The 27,615-nt window shown below is 35.5% G+C and overlaps 1 protein-coding gene and 1 long non-coding RNA gene across 2 annotated transcripts; both read left to right on the top strand.

The window, feature by feature from the left end:
* Positions 1–43: 43 nt before the first annotated feature.
* On the top strand, positions 44–5,675 carry LOC140953545 (target of EGR1 protein 1-like). The gene is made up of 7 exons (XM_073402953.1): positions 44–172; positions 564–604; positions 1,359–1,647; positions 3,369–3,631; positions 3,754–3,916; positions 4,630–4,756; positions 5,141–5,675. Exons 1-7 carry the CDS (start codon positions 53–55, stop codon positions 5,548–5,550), a joined length of 1,413 nt encoding a protein of 470 aa, XP_073259054.1. The 5' UTR covers positions 44–52; the 3' UTR covers positions 5,551–5,675.
* A 3,035-nt stretch (positions 5,676–8,710) lies between these two features.
* On the top strand, positions 8,711–14,105 carry LOC140953546 (uncharacterized). Its single transcript, XR_012167463.1, has 3 exons — positions 8,711–8,846; positions 13,549–13,658; positions 13,999–14,105. It is a non-coding gene; the product is annotated as an uncharacterized lncRNA (long non-coding RNA).
* Positions 14,106–27,615: the final 13,510 nt, after the last annotated feature.

A 27,615-nucleotide genomic window follows, 5' to 3' on the forward strand; every position in this document is an offset into this window, starting at 1 on the left:
CTGGAGAGAATAGAACGCCTGGCAGTAATTCACCAAGTCATAAGAAGTCAAGATGTCTGCCACTCGGTTTGAGTACGTTCCTGTTGTGGAAGTTTCTTCTGACAACTTTTCAGAAGTGTGGCCTTTCATGCTTCGCGCGATAAAAAAATCTTCCTTCGTGGCTGTGGACACGGTACGTATAAAGGGGAATGACTTTACGCGATTTGCGAGGACATAGTTTTATTACAGCTAAGTTTCCACTCTATAAAATTCGAGATTGCTTCGAATCTCTCAATTTAAGACAAAGTTTTCTTTTTTTATGAGGAAAATTTAAAAAAAAATCATAGGATAAGAACTATTTTTTCTGTAATTTAAACAGGCAGTTTGAATTTACGAGAACAAAATCTTATTCTATGATTTGTTTTAATTTTTTTTCTTAAAATAAGAAATTCCGAATTTAGAGTGTTCGTTTGGATCAAGTTTCCTATAAGGGCAAGCAAAGTTGGAAAGATAATATACTGAAGGTCTTATATATCATAAATTTAACTTGCTTATTTTTAAGTTTTCATTGTTTCTTCCTTTAGGAAATGAGTGGTATTGGAGACAGGAAGCAACTTATGTCACAGTGAGTACTAAAGAAAAACCGTCATGATCAATCTTACCGTAAATCCTCCATTAGCTCCCCCCCCCCCTCAAATAAGCTCCCTCCCTCTAACAAGCTCCTTTTTTCAGTGGAAGAAAGTTAATACCTCCCCCCACCTCTCCCTATTGTGGTGGGTATGAACTGGCAGATGCATATAACAGTGGCTAACAGTTATGAAACCTTCCTGGGGGAACATATCCTCGGACTGCCCTACAAGTTTGTGTCTCCAGCACTCAATGTTTGCACTCTGCATCCAGTACCCCCAAATGCTACCGAAAACCCTGGGGAGGGGACTCCTCATATGAAAGGGGTGGGGATGCTTGTTCTCTTGCTTAGGGGTGTAAATTTCAGATTTTAGTCTCACTTAGGGTGTTCTGGGCAAACCCCCTTCATATTTAGCCATGAAGGTCTCGTTTAGGGTTGCACGCGAAAAAATACAAAAATATATATTTGATATGTATATTTTAAATTTGTTTCATTTACTCTATTCACATATATAAATATCCAAGTTTTCTCATTTGTCTGTGTTTTAACATGGTCTCTTTTAGAGGTCAAAAAAGCTTGCGCCCCTCCCAGATTGGTCTCCTTTAGGGCTTTAATTCAAAATTTCCGACAAGTATCCCCACCCCTTTCATATGTGGAGTCCCCCCGCCTCCCGGGCCGAAAACCCTCTTTGTATAACATGCATTATGCTCAATGAAACTCATAAACTTGTTTTTAATTTTTTATTCCACAGATTTATTGAGGACAGGTACAAATACATGTGTGAAGTTGCCCAATCCAGAGCAATACTTTCTCTAGGAATTTCCTGTTTTAAGTTGAAGAAGTTAAAGCCCCACAAGGAGACAAAACACAAGGAATCAGATGAGATACTTAATGTCAAAGTCAACACTTTTAATATTGTTGTTCTTTGTTTGGAAAATTTTATTGTGGAACCAGCTTCGTTAAAGTTTTTGGTTGAGCATGGATTTGATTTTAACAAACAGTATTCCAGAGGAGTGCCCTACAGAAGAGGAGACGATCAGGTGAGTGTGTATTTTCCTCAGAAGGTTGGAAAGAAATTTAAAAGTGCAACAATAACACACCTTACTTGCATATCCTGATTCCCTATTGATTGTGCCCTCTTAGTATGTGTGTGTGTGTTGGGGGTGGGGGGGGAGCAAGATGCATCTGGTCTGATTTTAGAAACCTGTTTGTATTCTGTCGGTCAGTATGTTACTGTTTCACTTGTTTTCATTGCTTCAATTTTATCTTTGTTTCATTTGTGGCTATTTTTATTAATTTTATTCTTTTGTCACTGTTTTAACCCATTGACGCCCAGGACTTTTTATGTTTTCGAGTGATTTTCTACATGCACACAATCCAAACAATTTCGTGACTCCAAATTTGGGGCTACCATGGAAAGTGGTACTGTCCTAAAACGTTGAAGGCTCGAGTTTTCTGACCATGTCATTATGATGTAGTCATTTTGCCTTGTTGAGCTAAAATAATGTCTCAAGTATATGGTTTGTATGCGATTTTTGGTAAGGGTACAGTCAATTTCATCTTTAGTGGCTGCCTGATAAATATCATTAAGCATGACGGCAGTGAAGAGTCCACTTTCTCAAAGAAGCAAGTAAGGTGATGTACTTTGTTTGCAAATTTGGCTTGTTCCTCGTGTAACTGGAAAAATGGCCCCTCCAAATTGAAGTTGCTATGGGACTTAACTACTGATGAATTTCTTGACCTGCTACTGCATATTTTGGAACTTACAACCATTGGAAATCACAACAATTGCGAAATTTCTGTGGTAGGTCGGAGTGGCCGTGGACTTAGTATAAACATGGAAAAAGTGGGGGAAGGAATGAACTGTGTCAAAAATTCTGGCTATTTCCCAGCATGCATTGCAGTCGTAATGTTGAAAATGGAGGCAAGGCCAGGATGCACTAGAACAAAAGGTTGTAGCTCAGCCTTGGAAACGACTAAGAACAAAAAAGGCACTTCTAAGCTAAGACAAGGACTGAATCTTACTGTGAATGTCAACTTTTGGTTTTGCAATGATGATCTCTGTAGAAAACCTGAAGGTATAAAACATGATTTTTGTCGTTTTTCTATGACTTTGAAAATGGTCATTTTTGTTCTTGTCCAAATTCAAAAAGTGATATTTTACAAAAAAGCTGACTTTTTAGCATTTATTGGATATCGCAGTTTTAAGGACATTCTACTCAATGCTCAGAACTGACAGTTAAGGCAATGTTCATGTGATCGAGAAAACTGCAAATGTCTTAAAGCAGCCTTGTAGGGTCAGTTGGCTGTCAGTGGGTTAAAGCAATCTTTACCGTAACAGGGCCTCAGTAATATTACTGCTCATGGTCAAGCCTTTAGTTAAATAATATGGCATCTTTAATATTATAACATACTAGTAAATTAATTTTCTTTGATGTATAACCAAATTTCATGATCATGTGAAAAATGTGCACACCCTCAGTTTTGTCAGCAAATGTGTTTTGAAAACCTATTAGAGTGTCAAACAAAATTAATTAGAATTACTGTGGTTTCCCTTCAATCACTTCTTCAAAGCAGTCTGCACATACATGTAACTTTTACCTTATTTGTTTACACAATCTGCTATGCACACAAATGAAGTGGCCTGGAAAAATCCTTTTGTGCATTATGCACCTGCTAGTACGGCTTGTCATTATTAACATTGTAGAGACTTTGATGTTTTTAAATGAATACAAAACATTTTTCTGTTTGTCTTGTTTAGATTGTCAACAATATGTCAGAACATTCTCTGAGAAATCTTTTCAGTGAACTCGTCATGGCAAATAAGCCACTTATTCTGCACAATGGATTCTTAGACCTAGTGTTCCTTTATGAGAATTTCTACTGCAAAGTGCCAGACAAACTGCAGGTGTTTACTGCTGATGTGTCCGACATGTTTCCAGCTGGAATATTTGACACCAAATATGTATCTGAGTACAGTATCCGAGAATCAGCTTCATATCTGCTTTATCTCTTTAAAAAGTGGTAGGTATATGTATTTAATAATAATATTTTTTGATTTTATCTATACTGTTTTTGTCTTTTGTGTTTTTGACGTAACTGAGAATCTTTTGCAGTACCATATATCTTTTCTTTTTGCTTTGTAGTCAGCGATGTAATGAGCGCAGCCAAAAGCATGAGGAAAAACACGTGTGCTTGAAATTTCCTGAAGAAGCCTCACTTTTATGTTTTACTGAGGAATTGTTCTGTGGCGCACGTGATGAAACTGAGGCTGTTCCTAATGTTTTCACTGTCTGTGAGAAGTTTGCAGTAAGTTTATCATAGAATACTTTTCAAGTGATTGTTGTCATCAGCCTATTTTTGAAAAAAATTATTTTGGCCTAAACAAGATGCCAGGACAATGTATCAAATGCCCATCAGATCTTGACAAGAATACTAACCTCTTGTTGCAGGAAAATACTTCAGATACTTTTGTGTAGGCAAGTCACAATTGGCCTTGGTGAATGTGTTTCTTCTCGCGAGAAAGTGTTAGAGTTTTTGTAGCCATGCCATCACAATTTGTGTCAATAAGCATAAAACAACTGCCAAAAAGCACTTTCAGGACTTATAGTCTGGACAGTTTCACTTGAAAAAGACTGCTAATTTGAACTGTTGGACATATTTTCTAAGATGCTGTTTTGCATTAGTCTGAAATGCTGGTCGTCTCTTCGCCCCACCCCCCACCCCCCAATGGGTGGCCAATCTCCCTAGTCTTGTAACCCATTTGGGGGGAGGGGGTGGGGTTACATGAAGAGATGGCTGAAATTTCAACTACCGGTAGTTTGGAATAAGCATCTGTTCAGCTTCCGTTTAGGGAGTCATATTTTATGACTGAAATAGTACTAATGTTCAGGCTTTTCAGGAATTTCAAGCTTCTATTTCCTGCTTGAGCAATAAACGCTTATCAACGTAAGCTGTTTATGTAGAGTATTGCTGTTTCAGTGAAAGGACTTAAGGAAGTGCTTCTTTTTGATTCTCCACAGGCTCATGGATTTTGCCCTCGAGAAAAAAGCTGCCCCTTTTCACATGATGTTGATGATGTTTTGGATCGAGAATGGAAAGCAAGAGAATCAAAGAGACAAAAAAGGAAAAGAAAACAAAAAAGCTCAGGTGATGGATGTGGCGTGCATGTGTATGTGCCTAACAGTCCCTTCTCTGTTAATATGAAACACAAAGTAAACAAAGATATGCACATAAAGAGAGAACTTCATATGAATACGGATCCAAAAACTAAAAATATGGTGACTTTTCCAGCACTAGACCTTCATCAGTTCGTTTGTCTTAGCCTTTTTAAAGAGCAAATGTACTTTATCAATGATCAACCTAGTTTTCGCGTTTTTCTTTGGTTTTGACAAATTCCCAGAATAATCTTTTCAAATATTGTAGTTTAATCGATTGATGGGCGACTTCTTATCAAATCCAATCAATAGGAAATGTTTACAGTCTAACCCCATGTAATAGTCTTTTTTAATATATGAATTTATTTTCACACAGGCAATAATGCAAATGACACACAAACGACCTGCAATAACAGTGTGATGGCAGAGGATAAATCTGAGCATTCACTCACTTGTGATAAGCAGGAAGGTTGCGTGACGTCATCGCTAGATGGCCACGTGAATCAATCCATCAAAAAGACTCGTAACTGCGGACACAGGGCGGGATTTGATGCTTTTATGACAGGCTATTGTATGACGACATATCTTCTTCAACTTGGCAAGAAAAATGACGAAAATAAACTTAGCCTCTCCTCGCTGGGGGAAATTGCAAACAAATTGAGCCTCGCAAAGAAGGACGTCCCTCTGCAGATTGCGCGGAGTCATTTTTCCAAGCCTTCACCATCGCACACAGAAAAACTAAAACGACTGAGAGAAAATTGCGCTTCACAAAGTCTGGACCAGTAATTTGGACAGTTTGCACCTCAAGTCAGAATCGGATTTATGGACATGGATGTTGATCCAAGTTTTTGAACTGTCAATTGAGGACAAACTCTAGATTTGTTTAGTGAATTAAAGATGTTTCAAAAGTCTTTTTACGGAATTATTTTAGTCTTTAAGGCGCACTTTCACTATAACTTCGAGGGACCTGGAGAAACTTTAAGCGCTCGTTTCCAGTACTCTTCTAACTAACCAATTCCCTTCAATTTCGTTCCATAGCTGGTGCACAAAGGTTTAGGAAACGTCTATTACATGTCTTAATTTTATTTCGTTTATTCTATCTAAAACATATTCAAACACTATTTTATTACCTTCTTTTCTTAAAAAATAAAGAAAAAACAAAAATAAACCCGTTTCGAAAACTCCTATTTTTCGACAATTTAAATCAATATATTCATACTCTAAAAAGGATTTCTTTCTATCTAGAATTTACTCAAACACTATTTTAAACCTTTGAATTTTCATGAAAAATCAAAGGTTAGCTCGGTAGGAAAAATATATTTTTTTCTTTCTAGAACATAATCAAATAAAAGTTTATGGCCAATTCTGACAAAAACTAAGCATTAAAAAAATTTCAAATTTTTGGCCAAACTCATCAGCTAACCCGTTAAAAAAGTGCAATTTTTGGCCTACATGAGATCGATAAATTTATAGTGCAATAAAGCTTCTTTTCTATCTAGAACAAAGTCAAACACTATTTTATGGCCTATTTTGACAAATACGTGTTGTTATTTTTAATCAAAATTGTTCATAAAAAACTGTTTGAAAATTTTCAAGATAAAAAAAAATATATTTTTAAACTATAAAAAAATCGATCTTTTTAGGAGCCAAAAATGTATTTTTCCAAAGGGGTTAACCCATAATTTTGGCCAAAAATTGAAATTTTTTTAAACCTTATTTTTCAGCAAAATTGTTTATAAAAAAACTGTTTGAAAATTTTCTAGATAAAAAAGAACTATTTCTTACCTATAAAAAAATTGATCTTTTTAGCACCAAAAAGAGCATTTTTCCAAAGAGGTTAACCCACGATTTTCTCAAAAAATTCAAAATTTTTTCAACCCTTATTTTTTATTAAAATTGTTCATAAAATACTGTTTGAATATTTTGTAGATAGAAAAGAACCATTTATTAACTATAAAAAATTCAATCTTTTTAAGAGCAAAAAATGCACTTTTCCAAAGGGGTTAACCCATGATTTTGGCCAAAAATTTAAACTTTTTTCCGCCCTTATTTCTCATCAAAATAGTTCATAAAAAACTGTTTGAATATTTTCTAGATAGAAAAGAACTATTCATTAACTATTAAAAATTCGATCTTTTTGGACCAAAAAATGCATTTTTCCAAAGGGGTTAACCTATGATTTTGGCCAAAAATTAGAAATTTTTTCAACTCTTATTTTTCATCAAAGTTGTTCGGAAAAAACGCTTTGACTATTTTCTTGAAAGAAAAGAACATTTTTTGACTATAAGAAATTCGATCTTTTAGGACCAAAAAATGTATTTTCCCAAAGGGGTTAATCCATGATTTTGGCCAAAAATTCCAAATTTCTTTCAACACGTATTTCTCATCAACTCAACTCTCACTGAATTTTTTATGGTTAATAAATAGCTCTTGTCTATCTAGAAAATATTTAAACAGCATTATCACGACCTCAAGCTTAAAGTACTAAAATTAAATACCTTGCAAAAAATGCTAATCTTTATTGCTTTTTCTTTTTTAAAACCACCGCCGATGCCATTAACATCCTCTATTTCTCAACTTACAAATACGTCCATTAGCACAGCTGTCCAATCGGGTGTGGCCGTGAAAGCTGAATAATGAATGTGTTATCCACCTCGGCCTTCGGCCTCTGTGGATAACACCCTCCTTGATCTGCTTAATTCTTCATATTCTACCCAGTATCATTCATTAATTGCTAAATAATGAATAATTGGGTTTGGAAATCAGGAATAATGAATAACACAGCCATGTTAGCCATGTTAGTAGTCTAGTCGTTTTTTGGATGTCACGCAACGCTCCCCTCTTTTGGCGGAGCGTTGCGTGACATCCAAAAAGCGGCTGCGAGGGAGACTTCCAAGTTAGTGGAATAAAGAATAACACATTTGTTTATGTAGTTCCTGATATATCAGTTTTCAGTAGAATCGAGATAGGAGCTTTATATTTATATAATGAAATTTTTGTTTTGGTGAAGTCAGTCGGCAATACGCAAAACTACCTTTGCTGCAAACGTCTCCTTCTGGTCCCTCCGAAAAGTCACACTAGGACTACCTTATTACAGGAAATTAACGCTCCATGAAATTAAGGTATTGGAAATTAACGCGACTTAAATTAACGCGAATTTAATGGAAAACGACTTTCGATGGAAGAAAGAAAATTAAAGCGAAAGAGGAGGTGGAATTTCATAATAAAGGAAATTAACGCGATTAAGACTCGGTGGTGACAACTGGAACAAATTTATTTCAACACTGTAGGCAAAAAAATTCAAAACTGAGCTGACAGCGACAACGAAAAAGATGAACTCGAAATAAACCTTCTCCTTAGGGCGCGATCCCCCGGGGGGGGACTCCCATATGAAACAGACGGGGATGCTCGTCGGAAATTTTGAATTTAACCCCTAAAGGAGACCATCTGGGCGTGGCTCAAGCTTTTTGTGATCCCTAAAGGAGACCAATCTGGGCGTGGCTTAAGCAAATTTTGACCCCTAAAAGAGACCGCTTAAAAACACACAAATACGAGATGCAATGAGTTTTAATGATATAAAGACATAATCATCGAATGATTTTATCTATAAGTAGTTTTTAAAAGCATTGTCATAAATCTCAAGTTCTTCGCGGAACCGTAAACGAGACCTTGGCGGCTTAAAATATTGGCACTTTGCCCGGAACACCCTAAGCGAGACCAAAATCCAAAATTTACACCCCTAAGCGAGACGACGAGCATCCCCGTCTGTTTTATATGGGAGTCCCCCCCCCCCCCCCCGGGCGCGATCCATTCAACCAAAATTTCCGGAAATCGCTTTAACGAACAAAATGTGGCCCATAAATTTTGCCCAATTATGTGGCTAGTTCCAGTTCCCGGCCGGTCATTAGCGTAACGCAACCATGTTTTTTTGAAAAATCAGAAATGCGGCAAGGATTTTGTTGCGGGGTTTGCGAAGAATAACCAGGAAAGCTTGTATCGACGAATTTAGACCAAATACAAGTCAAGCAAATTATTTTAAAGGATTCTGGAGGATAACAAGCAAGATAAACGCGAAAATCCAGGTAAGAAAACAGTAAGAATCGCCGAGACGGCTAAGTCTACCACACACACACATACTCTATGATGATACTCTTCAAACGCGACGAATTCCTTCCCGCGTAGCTTTTTGCCTTCAAAGCCTTGCTTATTTTGATGAATTCTATCTGTAAATTCATATATGCTTGTTTTTAACCCGATATCTCGATGAAAAACTAAAAAATAAAGCGTCTTTTAAAGATAAACAGCAAACCACGAGTGTTGAATTTCATTATGCTAATTAGCTTTAAGGTGGCTCCCTAGAGTATTTACTAATGTCCTTAGCTATCTAGCATACTTTACAGAACGAAATCTAGTCACTTTGTCTTTGCGATTTTGTTCACGAGATTCACCGCTAAGGTTACCCATATAAGAAGGCTCCTTTATCAAGTTTCATTTTCTGGATTAAGGCCATTGCCATGGCAACATCACATCCTTAGACAGGCAGTAATTTTGTCATTTTTGGTCATTTTTTCTTAATATTTTTTTATTTCCCTCAGTGAAATGTCTTTAAACTTTGCCACTTTCTATTAACGATATTGCTTAACATTTTAAAGTGGAAAAAACATGGGGTCGTTAAGACAGTTTTGCCAATATTTTGAAATTTGTAATTTTTCTTAATGGAGGAATTTAGCTTTAACAGATTTTAACAAAAATAGGACGGTACAAAGGTTCTGCAACTGTCAAGAAATGAGGCGATTTTTAAAAAAATTTACCGAAGGAAACGCGAAAAATTCACTGTTAATTAACTACGTTGACGTCACAAAAATCCGAAAAACACGCGTGGTTCGGGGTCGTATGAGCAAAATACGCACTCAAGCCATCACGTCCGCATGCACATAATGCACAAAGCTACTGAAAACATGTGGTTTCTTTGAAGAGTACGATAGCCATTGTTTTTGAAGCTGTTTATTAGTATTATTACAGCGATATCTCGCCAGTTGAAAAAGGAGAGATAGCGGATTCAATTTTATACCTAACACAGGATGTTTTCTTCGAAGTACTTGACTATTGTAGCTAAAATTTGAAGCGTGGTGGTTACTCGTGAGGATGGCGATCGTCGGCGATGAAGACGGTGGTTGTGCAAGGATCGCAATAAGCCCTTCATTTCCTAATCTGCTGTACACTGTTTGCAGATCTTCAAATGTTAGCCCACTTCCGGATACTTTTTCAACCTTGTTCTTCTTTAGGGATAATTTCGACGGCGAAGTTTATCTTTAAAATTCTGCTGTAAAAGATGGCGCCGATCTATAAATCGTACATTATGTCCTCAGCTACATGTACAAGAACGTAGGTCTCGACGGACAATACTATTGCTTTCGTCAAGCTAGGGTCAATCTGTGAGTAAAAATTATTTCTCGTTGTGCAAAAACATTGTCCATTTACTTTGACTATTTAACGTTTGTCTACTTTTGAAGCAAAAGAATTGATGTCTTTGGAAAATTTCTGCTTTGTTTTTACATACAATTTACTCTTTTGGAGATCGATAGCGACTTGTAACCGGTTTAACATTGTCTCCTCTCATAAAAGTTTGACCTACACTAATCAAACTTTTTGCACAATGAGCTTCAATAGAAAGTTAATAAAGTTTTTTTGGGAGAATATTTCGAAACTGAGAGGCCATGTTTGTTTTAATTTTGCGTGGACGTCGCACGGATTTTAAAGCTCGCGCCATACTAGTGCTCAGGCTGCGCATGGCCAATTTACTTTAGGGAGCCACCTAAATCTCATTAGCATTATGTAACAGCGTCAGAAAATAACTTTGTAGAAAATTCCTAGTTGCTCTATATTTTTGAACGATTTTCGGGCTGTTTTGTTTACATATTGTATATCACACAAAATAGACAACTTTCCTGGCAAAATTACATTCTCTATTAATAGCTCAGTCATTTCCAAGCGTGCCCAATCCTCCCCCCCCCCCCCCACCCCGGGCATTTGTCGAGTATTTGTCATCTTGTTTTGGAAAAGCTGCAAATTCCCCGCAATGGGGCTTAAAAATGGAGTACAAATGCCCCACCCCGGGACAACACCAAAATTGTATTTCCAGTTTATTTTCCATTTCCAAGCTGCAAATACCATATTTATGGGAAATTTGTAATAATTTGATCAAAACGCATGAGGCACCCTACACAAATCGCCCCTAACTGCCTGTTATAATTACTGCAAAAATCACTTAAATTCCATCTGATTAATATCGATGACAGAACTATAAATTAGAATTTTAATGATACCTTTCTTATTTTCGAAGACGTTTAATATAGTGAACGAGAAAGAACGTTAATTATTATTTGCACGTCGCCCAAATAAAGTAATCGAGATCACTTGTGTTGATTCAAAGTTCCAATAGGCACGCAATACATGTGAATGTAACTAAGCCAAGCGACGCGAATGTCTCGTACAAGATAAAAAGCATACCGAAAAGAAAGCTCTGCTAACAGGGTAAATACTTGATTCCACTTTTACGATCTCAAAAACCTTGCAACAAAGAAAAGCAATTCCCAACAATGTGTGGACAAAGGAATTAAAAGGATGTACTTGTTAAAGCAACGCAGGGATAATTTTCAATGTGTAGGAAAAGATGAACTTAATCTGAAGCTTACCTTTTTTATTACGGCTGGTTTTATCAGAAATTTAGAAGTATTAAATCCAGGGATTAAATCTGTCCAAAATATTTGGAATTTAAAACAGGTTTGGATCACACCTAAGAGTTTAAGCCATTTTTGTACTTTCTGTCAGGTGTTTCTAAAAATGCATTCATGAGGAATGACATTTCAAATATCATATTACAGGAAATAGCTCTGTTTTTTGATATGATGTTATCATTTAACCAGGTCAATTTTTTGGGTATTTGTATCCGTTGGCAATTGCTTTATGTGTTGTTTGAGTTTTAGAAGTAATGAATATTTTTGAATCATTGGTAGTATTAAACATTGAATTAAATCACACAGTGGAATTGATGGGTTTGGCCAGAAACTCATAAGGGTGTTGGCTTATAGCCAAGAGTTTGACAATATTTTTGCCCTCAGTTGTTAAGAGTCAAAGAAGATGTCATGCAATGACGGAAAATTCCGTGATCGTGCAGGAGATGAATATGAGATTGTTTCAGCGGGGGAAATGAGGATGGGATGAGTGGCCACGTATAAAGTATTTCGGGAGTTTGATAATTTTTTTTTGGAGCTGGTAGACATTAGCCTGTTACTTGAACATTGAATGCATAATTTCATTGCATATGTTCAGAAAGCAGGTGATTTCTTAAAATCTTACTGAGAAAACACGTGCAAACTGCTTGCGTGAGAGTTATTTTTTAAACCCTTGTAGGTTAATTAGATCAAGTCGATTTCTCTCATATATGAACCACAAAAGTGGCAAATTCCAAAGCTTTCACATGCAAACGGCATTACAATGCAACTCACAGTAGGGGCCTGAACACATGAGCCGGACTGGATAGCTCTGCTGATGTAACTTTTATCCTGGTATTGCATGAATAGGGCCAGCCCGGAGTGGCCAGCTTTATATAGAGATTGGAAGCAGTGTGCATGTTCCTCGCTTGGTTCATTCACTGGGCTGCCTGGCAAGCATGGTCACTTGGAAAAACTCCAGCCGGGAAAAACAAATAATAGCAAGATTTGTACATGATATTTGTATAGGTAATAGCATGATTTGTAGTAATATTTGGCATAAATACCACGAGTGATATTTCAAAATATTGTTATACCTAATTTCACGAGCCGTTAGGCGAGTGAAATTTGAGACAATTTTGAAATATCGCAAGTGGTATTTATGCCAAATATCTAGTACAAATCATCCTATTATTTGTTTATACTACTACCCGCAAAAGGTCTGTAATTTTCACATGTGGATATTTCAAATTAATCTGAAATACCACTGCTCTAAGCCAATCAAATTACAGAATTTTCTCATGTAGTAGTATAAGTATAGGAAATAGTATGATTTGTAGTGGTATTTGGCATAAATATCACAAGTGATATTTGGAAATTGTTATACGTAATTTCACGAGCCGTTAGGCGAGTGAAATTTGAGACAATTTTAAAATATCACGAGTAGTATTTATGCCAAATATCACGTACAAATCATGCCATTATTTGTTTATACTACTACCCGCAAAAGGTTTGTAATTTTCACATGTAGGTATTTCAAATTAAGCTGAAATACCACTGCTCTAAGCCAATCAAATTGCAGAAATTTCTGATGTAGTAGTATAAGGCATGAAATACCACTCATGATATTTCAAAATTGTCTCAAATTTCACTCGCCTAACAGCTTGTGAAATTAAACATAACAATAAAATTGTTTTAAAATTTAACTTGTGGTATTTATGCCAAAAATCACTACAAATCATGTTATTACCTATACTAATTTTGCACAAAATATCTACATATATGACTTATGACATATATGACCACATTACCGTGGACAGGTGGCCGGGTTTTAATTTTTTTTCCCACCCTGGATAAGCAACTTTTAAACTATACTGTATCATTATTAGCCACAAATCAGTCATCTACAGTAGTTCTCTAGATAAACAGAACAAATGCGATGCAGAAACCTGAGTTGCCTTGAAAACAATATTTTTATTTAGTACTCTTAGTCATTGTAACCTAACACAGATAACCACAGTGTAAGTAGAAGTTATAGTCTGATAGTAACAAAACACGTTTAATTTTCCAGAAAAATATCTGTGCAAGGCAAATTGAACATGAAGCACTCATTGTAATCCTCAGAGGCCACCTGGGGGCATGAAAACTTGAACCGAAAGTTTGCCTTAATCAGCTGAAGAGGTAGGTAACATTGCAAGACCACCAACCCCCCCCCCCCCCCCCCGAGGCTGTTACTAAATAATGCTATCTTGAAAACAAATTTGCTGTTGATGCCTTGATACATTTACCAAGCAGAATGCATGATGCAGATGTTAAACAATTCACTATATGATAAACACTCAGTGAAAAACATGTAGACCAATTTATGTATACGTTGTAAGTAATAGTTTATCTCAGGTAATTTTTTGGGGGGGTGGAGGGGGGGGGAAATTTTAATGTATTGCTAATAAAGTTAAAACAAAAGAAAAATAAATACAAATCACCTTAGATAAAAAATTAACTACAACATATATATCCATAGGAACCTTGCAAGAAGCCATCAACCAAGGCACCACACTGGCCGCGGAGATGCCAACCCCTGGAAATCTAAAATCTGGAGACTCTCTCTTTCCCATCAATGAATCAATGAAGACAATGAATCAGGGAACAGGAAAACGTAGGGATACCACGGTAATTCGGGTACTTTTCAAATTGGAACCTTATGCTAACTTCTTAGTTTCTTCCTATCTATAAGAGAAGAAGGTCCACATTACTCCGATCTAAAATTATCAGAGCGGACAATGGGAATCCTGGTTTCTTTGGGAATTGATTTTTGTGGAAATTCGACGGGGTGTATAGGCGTTGAGACGTATTTTGCGTACACCGCTGACACTTCAACCGAATTTACACAATAAATCAGGGAACAGAGAAACGTAGGGATACCAATCCAAAATTATTAACGTGGACAACGGGAATCCTGGTTTGTTTGGGAACTGATTTTTTTGTGGAAATTCGACGGGGTGTATAGGCGTTGAGACGTATTTTGCGTAAACCGCTGACACTTCAACCGAATTTACGCAATAAATCAGGGAACAGAGAAACGTAGGGATACAACGCTAATTCGGGTACTTTTCAAATTGGAACCTTATGCTAACTTCTTAGTTTCTTCCTATCTCTACAGGTGATGGTAGCACGCTTTGGGATCGCCAAGCAAACTGTATTGACCATGATTCTTTTTTTTTTTCGCTTTCTTTTTTAAAGAGAAGAAGGTCCACATTACTCCGATCTAAAATTATCAGAGCGGACAATGGGAATCCTGGTTTCTTTGGGAATTGATTTTTTGTGGAAATTCGACGGGGTGTATAGGCGTTGAGACGTATTTTGCGTAAACCGCTGAAACTTCAACCGAATTTACACAATAAATCAGGGAACAGAGAAACGTAGGGATACCAATCCAAAATTATTAACGTGGACAACGGGAATCCTGGTTTGTTTGAGAACTGATTTTTTGTGGAAATTCGACGGGGTGTATAGGCGTTGAGGCGTATTTTGCGTAAACCGCTGACACTTCAACCGAATTTACACAATAAATCAGGGAACAGAGAATCGTAGGGATACCAATCCAAAATTATTAACGTGGACAACGGGAATCCTGGTTTGTTTGGGAACTGATTTTTTGTTGAAATTCGACGGGGTGTATAGGCGTTGAGACGCATTTTGCGTAAACCGCTGACACTTCAACCGAATTTACACAATAAATCCGAGAACAGAGAAACGTAGGGATACCAATCCAAAATTATAAACGTGGACAACGGGAATCCTGGTTTGTTTGAGAACTGATTTTTTGTTGAAATTCGACGGGGTGTATAGGCGTTGAGGCGTATTTTGCGTAAACCGCTGACACTTCAACCGAATTTACACAATAAATCAGGGAACAGAGAAACGTAGGGATACCAATCCAAAATTATTAACGTGGACAACGGGAATCCTGGTTTGTTTGGGAACTGATTTTTTGTTGAAATTCGACGGGATGTATAGACGTTGAGACTTATTTTGCGTAAACCGCTGACACTCAAACCGAATTTACACAATAAATCAGGGAACAGAGAAACGTAGGGATACCATTCCAATTTCGGTACTTTTCAAATTGGAAACTCATACTGGAGATGTAATAACCATAAGATACCCCTCTCATTGAGATTCTTTCCAACGCAAAAACGTATTCTAACTTTCTAGTTTCTTTTTATTTCTACAGGTAATGGTTGAGAACATTTTATTCCCAGGGTTTCTAACCTTTTTCCTTCATTGCTTCTAGTGTTGTTGTTTTAGAGCGGCTTTTATTCAGTCTTTCCAGGTCAAAGCGAGGATGTGCATAATTGGAGCTAAAATTATTAGGTAGAGATTTGGAATCCTGAATCCTGAGTGACCACAGATGGCTGCTTTTGGTGGAACTGTTGTATCTTCGAGTTTTAAAGTTTGGCTGGTATGAGTATATTACGTAATAAATTTCTTTTTTAGATAGGTCTTTTACAATATATACTATCACGATTTCCCTTAGCAACGGCTGGCCTTTTATGAGAGGCAATATCTCATCAAGATGTTTTTTTTGGACTTCAACAACATTCTATGCCCAAAGACACTTTTTTTTAACGGAGAAACAACTCCACGCCATACATTTCTTTGCAGCGACTCGCAATTTTTGCCCCGTAGCGATCCCATAATCCTGTGCGCAAAACATGCGTCTCCTATTACTGAAAAATCATTCATTTACATCTGATAAATTAATGGAGAATTTTAAATTTCTTGCTCATAATTAACAGCTTAACAGAGGAAGAGAACCTAGAGCCCCAACAAAGTGTCGTGCCTTACAGAGAAGCGGAAATCTGAATTGTTGTTCTGTGAAAAAAAAAAAAAATGGATTGTAAGAACAGAGCACTGAATGTTAAACAGATTGAAATGCTGCTAGCATTTATCTCCTCTTTAAACCCATATCAGCAGATGTACGATCAAGATTAAGTCCCTTTTACAGACACCATTTCGTGAAATAGAGGATAATAAAAGGTGAAGCGCTTATCATGGCTTGTTCCACTAGCCTTCAAAACCAGCCTTCGTTTCAGGTGGTCGTTTCTCGTTTGCCATGTAAAACTCCCGTAGGAAGGACTTTGGAGCTTGAGCCTTGGTTCCTATCCAGATTTCCTGCCCGCATTTTTCCCCTTGGGATTTTATGGGAAGCTTTTTTCCGGCCTTCGTCTGAACGCTTTTATTTAAGTTGTAAGCGGTAGCTCAGCTCTGCCAAATTTCCCAGAGTCTTGCTTCATTTTTTAGCTAACCCAAGATTAGCTCTAGAATTGTATGTGGTACAACTCCAGTCAGGGTTATGCCCTTTAATACTTGACTTTTAAATAGTTTGTCGCAGATTACTAGTTGCTGTATGTACTTCGCAGAGATGGTTTTGTCCAAGCCGTCCTTTGCTTACACACTAAGTCTGTTGCTAAGTAGTACAGTCAAAATTTAAAATAACCATTATTTGACAGTTAGAACTTTGTACATTACTTTAGAAAATTGAAATAAAAGCTGTTTTCCTTCTTGGGTGTTCATGTTTTGGTTCAATTTTATCCTTGGTTTAAATTCTATTTTCCTTTGTTGTTGGGTATCAGTGGTCATGTATGATAATGAGTAAAACCAAGGATAAATTTGAACCACAACATACATTTGTTGTGTAGTACACATACACACGTTCTCGCGCGAGAGCATGGATCTTACCAACAGTCAACTATGCATGTGAGACCTGTAATCTTGCGAAACAACAAACCTTTAAACTGCGAACTTTGCAGAGAGTGCGTGAGAGAATCGTGCTAAACATCACATGACGAGATCATAAAACAGTCCATGTAGATCCGAGAAAACAAAACAAAGTACGAGATATCATGGAAATGATAATTAAACTCAAATCGTATTGGGCTGGTTATTTGAAATTCCATCTTTCAAAGTCGAAAAAGAAAGGAAATAATGATTAATAATATTCTAGATAGAAAAAAAAAAACCTTTTTTGGCGATAAACATTTCAAGTCCCCCAAATCACATTTTTTGCAAAGGGGTTAACCCATGGTTTTCCCAAAAATTCAATTTTTTTTTTCTTTATTTGTTATTGGTCAAAATAACGCTAGAAATAATGTTGAATAATGTTCTAGATAGAAAAGAAACGCTCTCCAAAACCATGGACTAATCCCTTTGGAAAAATCCCAATTTTTATCGACTTTTTTAACTTGTTCTTTTTATAGTCTGGAAAGAATTGTTTTCTTTTCACTGTACTTTCAAACACATTTTGCTGAGCTATTTTGCCTATATAAAAACATTCAAAATTTTCGACTTTTTTGACTTGTTCTTTTTATAGTCTGGAAAAGCTTTTTTTCTTTCTAGAATACTCTCAAACACATTTTGCTCAGCTATTTAGCCAATAGTAAAAATATGGAAAAATTTCCCATTTTTGACCAAAACCATGGACTAAGTTCTTTGAAAAAACCTCAATTTTTCGACTTTTTGAACATCTTGTTTTTATACCCTAAACAGGCGTTTTTTCGTTCTAGAATATCGTGAAACACATTTTCCTGGTTTATATTGCCTAAAAAAAAAATGGAAAAATGGCCATTTTTGGAGCAAAACCATGGGTTAACCCCTTTTGAAAAATGTCAATTTTTCGACTTTTTCAACTTCTTGTTTTTATAGCCAAGAAGGGCGTTTTCTCGTTCTAGAGTATCGTAAAAGACATTTTCCTGGCCTATATTACCTCAAAAATAAAGTTGGAAAAATGGCCATTTTTGGACCAAAACCATGGGTTAACCCCTTTGGAAAAATGTCAATTTTTCGACTTCTTGAATTTCTTCTTTTTATAGCCTAAAAAGGCGTTTTTTCGTTCTAAAATATCGTAAAAGACATTTTCCTTGCCGATATTGCCTAAAATAAAAACTTGGAAAATGGCCATTTTTGGACCAAAACCATGGGTTAACCCCTTTGGAAAAATGTCAATTTTTCGACTTTTTGAACTTCCTGTTTTTATAGCCTAGAACGGCGTTTTTTCTTTCTTAAATATCATTAAAGACATTTTCCTTGCCTATATTGCCTAAAAAAAAAAAAGTGTGGAAAAATGGTCATTTTTGGACCAAAACCATTCGTTAACCCCTTTGGAAAAATGTCAATTTTTCGACTTTTTGAACTTCTTGTTTTTATAGCTTAGAAAGGCGTTTTTTCTTTCTTAAATATCGTAAAAGAGATTTTCCTTGCCTATATTGCCTAAAAAAAAAAAGTTTGGAAAAATGGTCATTTTTGGACCAAAACCATGGGTTAATCCCTTTGGAAAAATGTCAATTTTTCGAGTTTTTGAACTTCTTGTTTTTATAGCCTAGAAAGGCGTTTTTTCTTTCTTAAACATCGTAAAAGACATTTTCCTTCCCGATATTGCCTAAAAAAAAAAAACGTTAGAAAAATAGCCATTTTTGGACCAAAACCATGGGTTAACCCCTTTCGAAAAATGTCAATTTTTCGAGTTTTTAAACTTCTTTTTCTTAAAGCCTGGAAAAGCGTGTTTTCGTTCTAGAATATCGTAAAAGACATTTTTCTGGCCTATATTGCCCAAAAAAAAAAGTTGGAAAAATGGCCATTTTTGGACCAAAACCATGCGTTAACCCCTTTGGAAAAATGTCAATTTTTCGACTTTTCAAACTTGTTTTTTTATGACCTCAAATGGCGTTTTTTCGTTCTAGAATATCGTAAAAGACATTTTCCCTGCCTATATTGCCTTAAAACAAAAAGTTGGAAAAATGGCCATTTTTGGACCAAAACCATGCGTTAACCCCTTTGGAAAAATGTCAATTTTTCGACTTTTCAAACTTGTTTTTTTATGACCTCAAATGGCGTTTTTTCGTTCTAGAATATCGTAAAAGACATTTTCCCTGCCTATATTGCCTTAAAACAAAAAGTTGGAAAAATGGCCATTTTTGGACCAAAACCATGGGTTAACCCCTTTGGAAAAATGTCAATTTTTCGAGTTTTTGAACTTCTTGTTTTTATAGCCTAGAAAGGCGTTTTTTGTTGTAGAATATGGTAAAAGACGTTTTCCTGGCCTATATTGCTTAAAAAAAAAAATTGGAAAAAATCGCCATTTTGGACCAAAACGATGGGTTAACCCCTTTGGAAAAATGTCAATTTGTCGACTTTTTGAACTTCTTGTTTTTATCGCCTAGAAAGGCGTTTTTTCGTTCTAGAATATCGTAAAAGACATTTTCCTGGCCTATATTGCCTAAATAAATAAGGTGGAAAAATGGCCATTTTTGGACCAAAACCATGGGTTAACCCCTTTGGAAAAATGTCAATTTTTCGAGGTTTTGAACTTCTTGTTTTTATAGCATAGAAACACGTTTTTTCGTGGTAGAATATGGTAAAAGACATTTTCCTGGCCTATATTGCCTAAAAATAAAAATTGGCAAAATGGCCATTTTTGAACCAAAACCATGTGTTAACCCCTTTGGAAAAATGTCAATTTTTCGAGTTTTTGAACTTTTCGTTTCCATACCCTAGAAAGGCGTTTTTTCGTAGTAGAATATGGTAACAGACATTTTCCTGGCCTATATTGCCTAAAAAAAAAAAGTTTGGAAAAATGGTCATTTTTGGACCAAAACCATGGGTTAATCCCTTTGGAAAAATGTCAATTTTTCGAGTTTTTGAACTTCTTGTTTTTATAGCCTAGAAAGGCGTTTTTTTTTTCTTAAACATCGTAAAAGACATTTTCCTTCCCGATATTGCCTAAAAAAAAAAACGTTAGAAAAATAGCCATTTTTGGACCAAAACCATGGGTTAACCCCTTTCGAGAAATGTCAATTTTTCGACTTTTTGAACTTCTTGTTTTTATAGCCTAGAAAGGCATTTTTTCGTTGTAGAATATGGTAAGAGACATTTTCCTTGCCTATATTGCCTAAAAAAAAAAGTTGGAAAAATGGCCATTTTTGGACCAAACCCATGTGTTACCCCTTTGGAAAAATGTCAATTTTTCGACTTTTTGAACTTCTTGTTTTTATAGCCTAGAAAGGCGTTTTTTCTTTCTTAAATATCGTAAAAGACATTTTCCTGGCATATATCGCCTTAAAAAAACAGTTGGAAAAATGGCCTTTTTTGGACCAAAACCATGGGTTAACTCCTTTGGAAAAATGTCAATTTTTCGAGTTTTTGAACTTCTTGTTTTTAAAGCCTAGAAAAGCGTGTTTTTGTTCTAGAATATCGTAAAAAACATTTTCTTTGGCTATATTGCCTAAAAAAAGAAAAGTTGAAAAAATGGCCATTTTCGGACCAAAACCATGTCAATTTTTCGACTTTTCAAACTTCTTGTTTTTATAGCCTAGAAAGGCGTTTTTTGTTGCACAATATGGTAAAAGACGTTTTCCTGGCCTATATTGCTTAAAAAAAAAAGTTGGAAGAAATAGCCATTTTGGACCAAAACGATGGGTTCACCCCTTTGGAAAAATGTCAATTTTTCGACTTTTTGAACTGCTTGTTTTTATCGCCTAGAAAGGCGTTTTTTCGTTCTAGAATATCGCAAAAGACATTTTCCTGGCCTATACTGCCTAAAAAAAAAAAAGTTGGAAAAATGGCCATTTTTGGACCAAAACCATGTGTTAACCCCTTTGGAAAAATGTCAATTTTTCCAGTTTTTGAACTTCTTGTTATTATAGCCTAGAAAGGCGTTTTTTCGTTGTAAAATATGGTGAAAGACATTTTCTTTGCCTATATTGCGTTAAAAAAAAAAAGTTGGAAAAATGGCCAGTTTTGGACCAAAACCATGGGTTAACCCCTTTGGAAAAATGTCAATTTTTCCAGTTTTTTAACTTCTTGTTTTTATAGCCTAGAAAGGCTTTTTTTCTTTCTTAAATATCGTAAAAGACATTTTCCTTGCCTATATTCCCTAAAAAAAAAAAGTTTGGAAAAATGGTCATTTTTCGACCAAAACCATGGGTTAAGCCCTTTCAAAAAATGTCAATTTTTCGAGTTTTTGAACTTCTTGTTATTATAGCCAAGAAAGGCGTTTTTTCGTTGTAGAATATGGTGAAAGACATTTTCTTTGCCTATATTGCGTTAAAAAAAAAAAGTTGGAAAAATATCCATTTTTGGAGCAAAACCATGGGTTAACCCCTTTGGAAAAATGTCAATTTTTCTCGTTTTTGAACTTCTTGTTGTTATAGCCTAGAATGGCGTTTTTTGTTGTAGAATATGGTAAAAGACGCTTTCCTGGCCTATATTGCTTAAAAAAAAAAGTTGGAAGAAATAGCAATTTTGGACCAAAACGATGGGTTCACCCCTTTGGAAAAATGTCAATTTTTCGACTTTTTGAACTGCTTGTTTTTATAGCCTAGAAAGGCGTTTTTTCGTTCTAGAATATCGCAAAAGACATTTTCCTTGCCTATATTGTCTAAAAAAAAAAATTGGAAAAATGGCCATTTTTGGACCAAAACCATGGGTTAACCCCTTTAAAAAAATGTCAATTTTTCGAGTTTTTGAACTTCTTGTTTTTATAGCCTAGAAAGGCGTTTTTTGTTGTAGAATATGGTAAAAGAGGTTTTCCTGGGCTATATTGCTTAAAAAAAAAAATTGGAAAAAACGGCCATTTTGGACCAAAACGATGGGTTAACCCCTTTGGAAAAATGTCAATTTTACGACTTTTAAAACTTCTTGTTTTTATAGCCTAGACAGGCGTTTTTATGCTGTAGAATATGGTAAAAGAAATTTTCCTGGCCTATATTGCCTAAAAATAAAAATTGGAAAAATGGCCATTTTTGGACCAAAACCATGGGTTAACCCCTTTGGAAAAATGTCAATTTTTCGACTTTTTGAACTTCTTTTTTTTATAGCCTAGAAAAGCGTGTTTTCGTTCTAGAATATCGTAAAAGACATTTTCCTGGCCTATATTGCCTAAAAAAAAAAGTTGGAATAATGGCCATTTTTGAACCAAAACCATGGGTTAACCCCATTGGAAAAATGTCAATTTTTCGACTTTTCTATTTTGTTGTTTTTATAGCCTGAAATGGCGTTTTTTCGTTCTAGAATAAAGTTAAAGACATTTTCCTTGCCTATATTGCCTAAAAAAAAAAGGTTGGAAGAATGGTCATTTTTGGACCAAAACCATGGGTTAACCCCTTTGGAAAAATGTCAATTTTTTGACTTTTTAAACTTCTCTTTTTTATAGCCTAGAAAAGTGTGTTTTCGTTCTAGAATATCGTTAAAGAAATTTTCCTGGCCTATATTGTCTAAAAAAAATAGTTGGAAAAATGGCCAATTTTGGACGTAAACGATGGGTTAACCCCTTTGGAAAAATGTCAAGTTTTCGACTTTTCAAACTTGTTTTTTTTATAGCCTAAAATGGCGTTTTTTCGTTCTAGAATATCGTTAAAGACTTTTCCTCGCCTATATTGCCTAAAAAAAAAAAGTTTGGAAAAATGGTCATTTTTGGATCAAAACCATGGGTTAACCCCTTTGGAAAAATGTCAATTTTTCGACTTTTTGAACTTCTTCTTTTTATAGCCTAGAAAGGCGTTTTTTTTTAATTTTTCGACTTTTTGAAGTTGTTGTTTTTATAGCCTAGAAAGGCGTTTTTTTGTTCTAGAATATGGTAAAAGAATTTTTCCTAGCCTATATTGCCTAAAAAAAAAAAAGTTGAAAAAATGGCCATTTTGGACCAAAACCATGGGTTAACCCCTTTGGAAAAATGTCAATTTTTCGACTTTTCGAACTTGTTGTTTTTATAGCCTAAAATGGCGTTTTTTCGTTCTAGAATATCGTTAAAGACATTTTCCTGGCCTATATTGTCTAAAAAAAACAGTTGGAAAAATGGCCGATTTTGGACGTAAACGATGGGTTAACCCCTTTGGAAAAATGTCAATTTTTCGACTTTTCAAACTTTTTGTTTTTATAGCCTAAAATGGCGTTTTTTCGTTCTAGAATATCGTTAAAGACTTTTCCTCGCCTATATTGCCTAAAAAAAAAAAAGTTTGGAAAAATGGTCATTTTTGGACCAAAACCATGGGTTAACCCCTTTGGAAAAATGTCAATTTTTCTACGTTTTAAACTTCGTTTTTTTATAGCCTAGAAAGGCGTTTTTTCGTTGTAGAATATGGTAAAAGACATTTTCCTGGCCTATATTGCCTAAAAAAAAAGGTAGAAAAATGGCCATTTTTGGACCAAAACCATGGGTTAACCCCTTTGTAAAAATGTCAATTTTTCGACTTTTTGAACTTCTTGTTTTTATAGCCTAGAAAGGCGTTTTTTCCTTGAAGAATATGGTAAAAGACATTTTCCTGGCCTATATTGCCTAAAAAAAAAAGTTGGAAAAATGGCCATTTTCTACCAAAACCATGGGTTAACCCGTTTGGAAAAATGTCAGTTTTTCGACTTTTCGAACTTGTTGTTTTTATAGCCTAAAATGGCGTTTTTTCGTTCTAGAATATCGTTAAAGACATTGTCCTTGCCTATATTGCGTTAAAAAAAAGTTGGAAAAATGGCCATTTTTGGACCAAAACCATGGGTTAACCCCTTTGGAAAAATGTCAATTTCTCGAGTTTTTGAACTTCTTGTTTTTATGACCTAGAAAGGCTTTTTTTCTTTCTTAAATATCGTAAAAGACATTTTCCTTGCCTATATTCCCTAAAAAAAAAAGTTTGGAAAAATGGTCATTTTTAGACCAAAACCATGGGTTGACTCCTTTGGAAAAATGTCAATTTTTCGACTTTTTGAACTTCTTGTTTTTATAGCCTAGAAAGGCGTTTTTTCGTTGTAGAATATGGTAAAAGACATTTTCCTTGCCTATATTGCCTTAAAAAAAAAGTTGGAAAAATGGCCATTTTTGGACCAAAACCATGGGTTAACCCCTTTGGAAAAATGTCAATTTTTCGAGTTTTTGAACTTGTTGTTTTTATATCCTAGAAAGGCGTTTTTTGTTGTAGAATATGGTAAAAGAGGTTTTCCTGGCCTATATTGCTTAAATAAAAAAGGTGGAAGAAATGGCCATTTTGGACCAAAACGATGGGTTAACCCCTTTGGAAAATGTCAATTTTTCGACTTTTTAAACTTCTTGTTTTTATAGGCTAAAATGGCGTTTTTTCGTTCTAGAATATCGTTAAAGACATTTTCCTTGCCTATATTGCCTAAAAAAAAAAAGTTTGGAAAAATAGTCATTTTTGGACCAAAACGATGGGTTAACCCCTTTGGAAAATTGTCAATTTTTCGACTTTTTAAACTTCTTTTTTTTATAGCCTAGAAAAGCGTGTTTTCGTTCTAGAATATGGTAAAAGACATTTTCCTGGCGTATATTGCCTAAAAAAAATAGTTGGAAAAATGGCCATTTTTGGACCAAAAGCATGGGTTAACCCCTTTGGAAAAATGTCAATTTTTCTACTTGTCAAACTTGTTGTTTTTATAGCCTAGAAAGGCGTTTTTCCGTTGTAGAATATGGTAAAAGACATTTTCCTGGCCTATATTGCCTAAAAAAAGAGGTAGAAAAATGGCTATTTTTGGATCAAAACCGTGGGTTAACCCCTTTGGAACTGAATGTGAATTTTTCGACTTTTTGAACTTCTTGTTTTTAAAGCCTAGAAAGGCGTTTTTTTTTTGTAGAATATCGTAAAAGACATTTTCGTGGCCTATATTGCCTAAAAAAAAAAGTTGGAAAAATGGCCATTTTGGACCAAAACCATGGGTTAACCCCTTTGGAAAAATGTCAATTTTTCGACTTTTTGAACTTCTTGTTTTTATAGCCTAGAAAGGCGCTTTTTTGTTGTAGAATATGGTGAAAGACATTTTCCTGGCCTATATTGCCTATAAAAAAAAGTTGGAAAAAATGGCCATTTTGGACCAAAACCATCGGTTAATCCATTTGGAAAAATTTCAGTTTTTCGACTTTTTGAACTTCTTGTTTTTATAGCCTAGAAAGGCGTTTTTTTGTTCTAGACAATCGTAAAAGATATTTTCCTGGTTTATATTGCCGGAAAGTAAAAGATGGGAAAATGGCCAATTTTTGACCAAAACCATGATTATGATGATGATGATGATGATGATAATTAGCTTTATTCATGTGTGGATGTATTTAGCTGACGCTAATTGGGGACACAACATAAAGATAAAGTAAATAATGAATAATATGCTAAATAAAAGATAAGAAATAAAAAAGCTATAAAAGTAGCTATAGTATAATCCTATAAATATTTTATATGCATTTACAATATGCTAAAATAATCAAAACAATTCTAGGAACACGGGCACAACTAAAGATGCCATTTATCAGTTCAGTAAAATCCCTACATCTAATATGAGACTTAAACCTAGATAGGCTGCTCGTTTCAGTGATGTTTTTATCTAGCTTGACTCTTAGCTTAAACTCTTTTTGCCATCACCGTGTCGTTCCTTAAAATCTCTATTAATCTAGGGGAGGGGGTATCTGGGTTTTATTTTCGCCCATTCTTCATCTAAATTTTACATGACTAAATATCTAAATAAATTTGTAAAGAACAAAGAAAGTGAAAAATGAATTACACCGGCTCTGATTTTCGTAAACTACGTTATCTCCACTGAACAGATACTTTATCAAAAGCTTTGGACTTTCATGAATTTTCATTTACACGAAATGATTGTCTCCTACATCCACAAAGGAAAAAGAAATTCTAGAAAACTGCAACAACAATTCAAAGCAAGATATATTACACATTTTGGAAACTAGATTTTCAACGACATCAATGCTATTTCATTTTTTCTGGAATTTAAGTCCTGAATGTTTTTCAGGAAGCGCCTTTAAGCTGTCCAGTAAACAGCATGTAGACTACCTGTCACAGCTCACAGGCTCAGTTCAACTTCCAGAGCCGTCAGTTCACAAACCGGAACCGTTGAGGATATAGTTCCAAGCCCAAACCCTTTAGTATCTTTCGATTTGTGGTCCGATCTAGAAGAGGAGGTTGCAAACTACGTTGTCAGCGCTCTAGCCCCTGCGAAAGAAGAACATGTAGTTTTGTTAATGACAGCGTTGCATATGACCTATCAGTCGGTGAGTTCTGTTGCAAAGGCAGAAAGGATCCCAGCAAGAACTTGATTTGCCTATGTTAATATTTCTCCTCCTTTATATCTAGCGCGTGGTCTAAAAAGCGGCAAACGTTTATATTTATATATTCTGTGCATTGTTGTCTCAGTGACAGATGATGCCATGAAAGACAAATTAGAGGAGATGGAAAGCATAGACTATTTATATGAGATTCTTTAGAGGATACTAGAGTCAAGGCATTATGTTCAAGATTAAAAACCAAACCTGTTGAAGATCCTCTTTTACTGGACAGGGAAGGAAACCCTCTCCAGAAGAAAAATCTCCCAAGGTAAATTTATCTCGTACCCAAATATCTTGTTGACAAAGCTCGCCTTCGGCTCGTCAACAAGACATCTGGATACGAGATTAAAGGTAAATGCGTCGAACCAGCAAAACAGTGACCTGTTTCAGCCACCTCGCTCCTTGCCAGAAGATTCTATTCTTCTGTTTATTCAGCTCACCAAGAATACTCAAAAAAAGAAACTCTTTCAGCAGTTGGTTCCTTTACTTATATTTCATGCATTTCCAGTAGAAAAATCAGAGTTACTATAAGTGGGTCAGATTGCTTTTGAAGACGTTGAACCCTTTTTGGATAAGATATAGCTACAGACACAACGAAGACCACAATTAAAAAGAATGACTTTGTGACACTGAATAGGGGTAACTTTAAATGTTTTCATTAATTAACATTCATAACAACGCCTCTTGTACTGTACTAGATAGATAAAAATTATCTCCTTTGCTTCGTCTCAATTTTTGGCAAGAGCCATAATGGGACTTGTTTTTGATTATTAGAAGATAATCCAAAATTGAAGATCTCGTTAAGGAACAACAGCTATTAGGATCTCCATCTCACCTCCCAACCTTCCTCGTTACTGACGAAAATAGCAGGAGGTTTATCAATGCTTCGGAAAAGTTCAATTTGTCGACGGACATTGAAAGGTAGTCACTGTAATCAGAGTTTATTCGACACAACAACAAGTTACTCTGGCCCAATGCAAGTTAACATTTGCAGTTCAACACCCTAAAACGCGTTTAAAACTGAAAAAAATC

This window comes from Porites lutea, chromosome 12 (genome assembly GCF_958299795.1).
Source record: "Porites lutea chromosome 12, jaPorLute2.1, whole genome shotgun sequence".
In the NCBI taxonomy this organism is placed as follows: domain Eukaryota; kingdom Metazoa; phylum Cnidaria; class Anthozoa; order Scleractinia; family Poritidae; genus Porites; species Porites lutea.

Bases quoted from the DNA above. Each gene is read 5' to 3' on its own strand.
- LOC140953545 (XM_073402953.1), top strand. From the start codon at position 53: ATGTCTGCCACTCGGTTTGAGTACGTTCCTGTTGTGGAAGTTTCTTCT. The intron at 605-1,358 runs GTGAGTACTAAA...TTTATTCCACAG, and splicing joins AGGAAGCAACTTATGTCACA to ATTTATTGAGGACAGGTACA. The intron at 3,632-3,753 runs GTAGGTATATGT...TTTGCTTTGTAG, and splicing joins CTTTATCTCTTTAAAAAGTG to TCAGCGATGTAATGAGCGCA.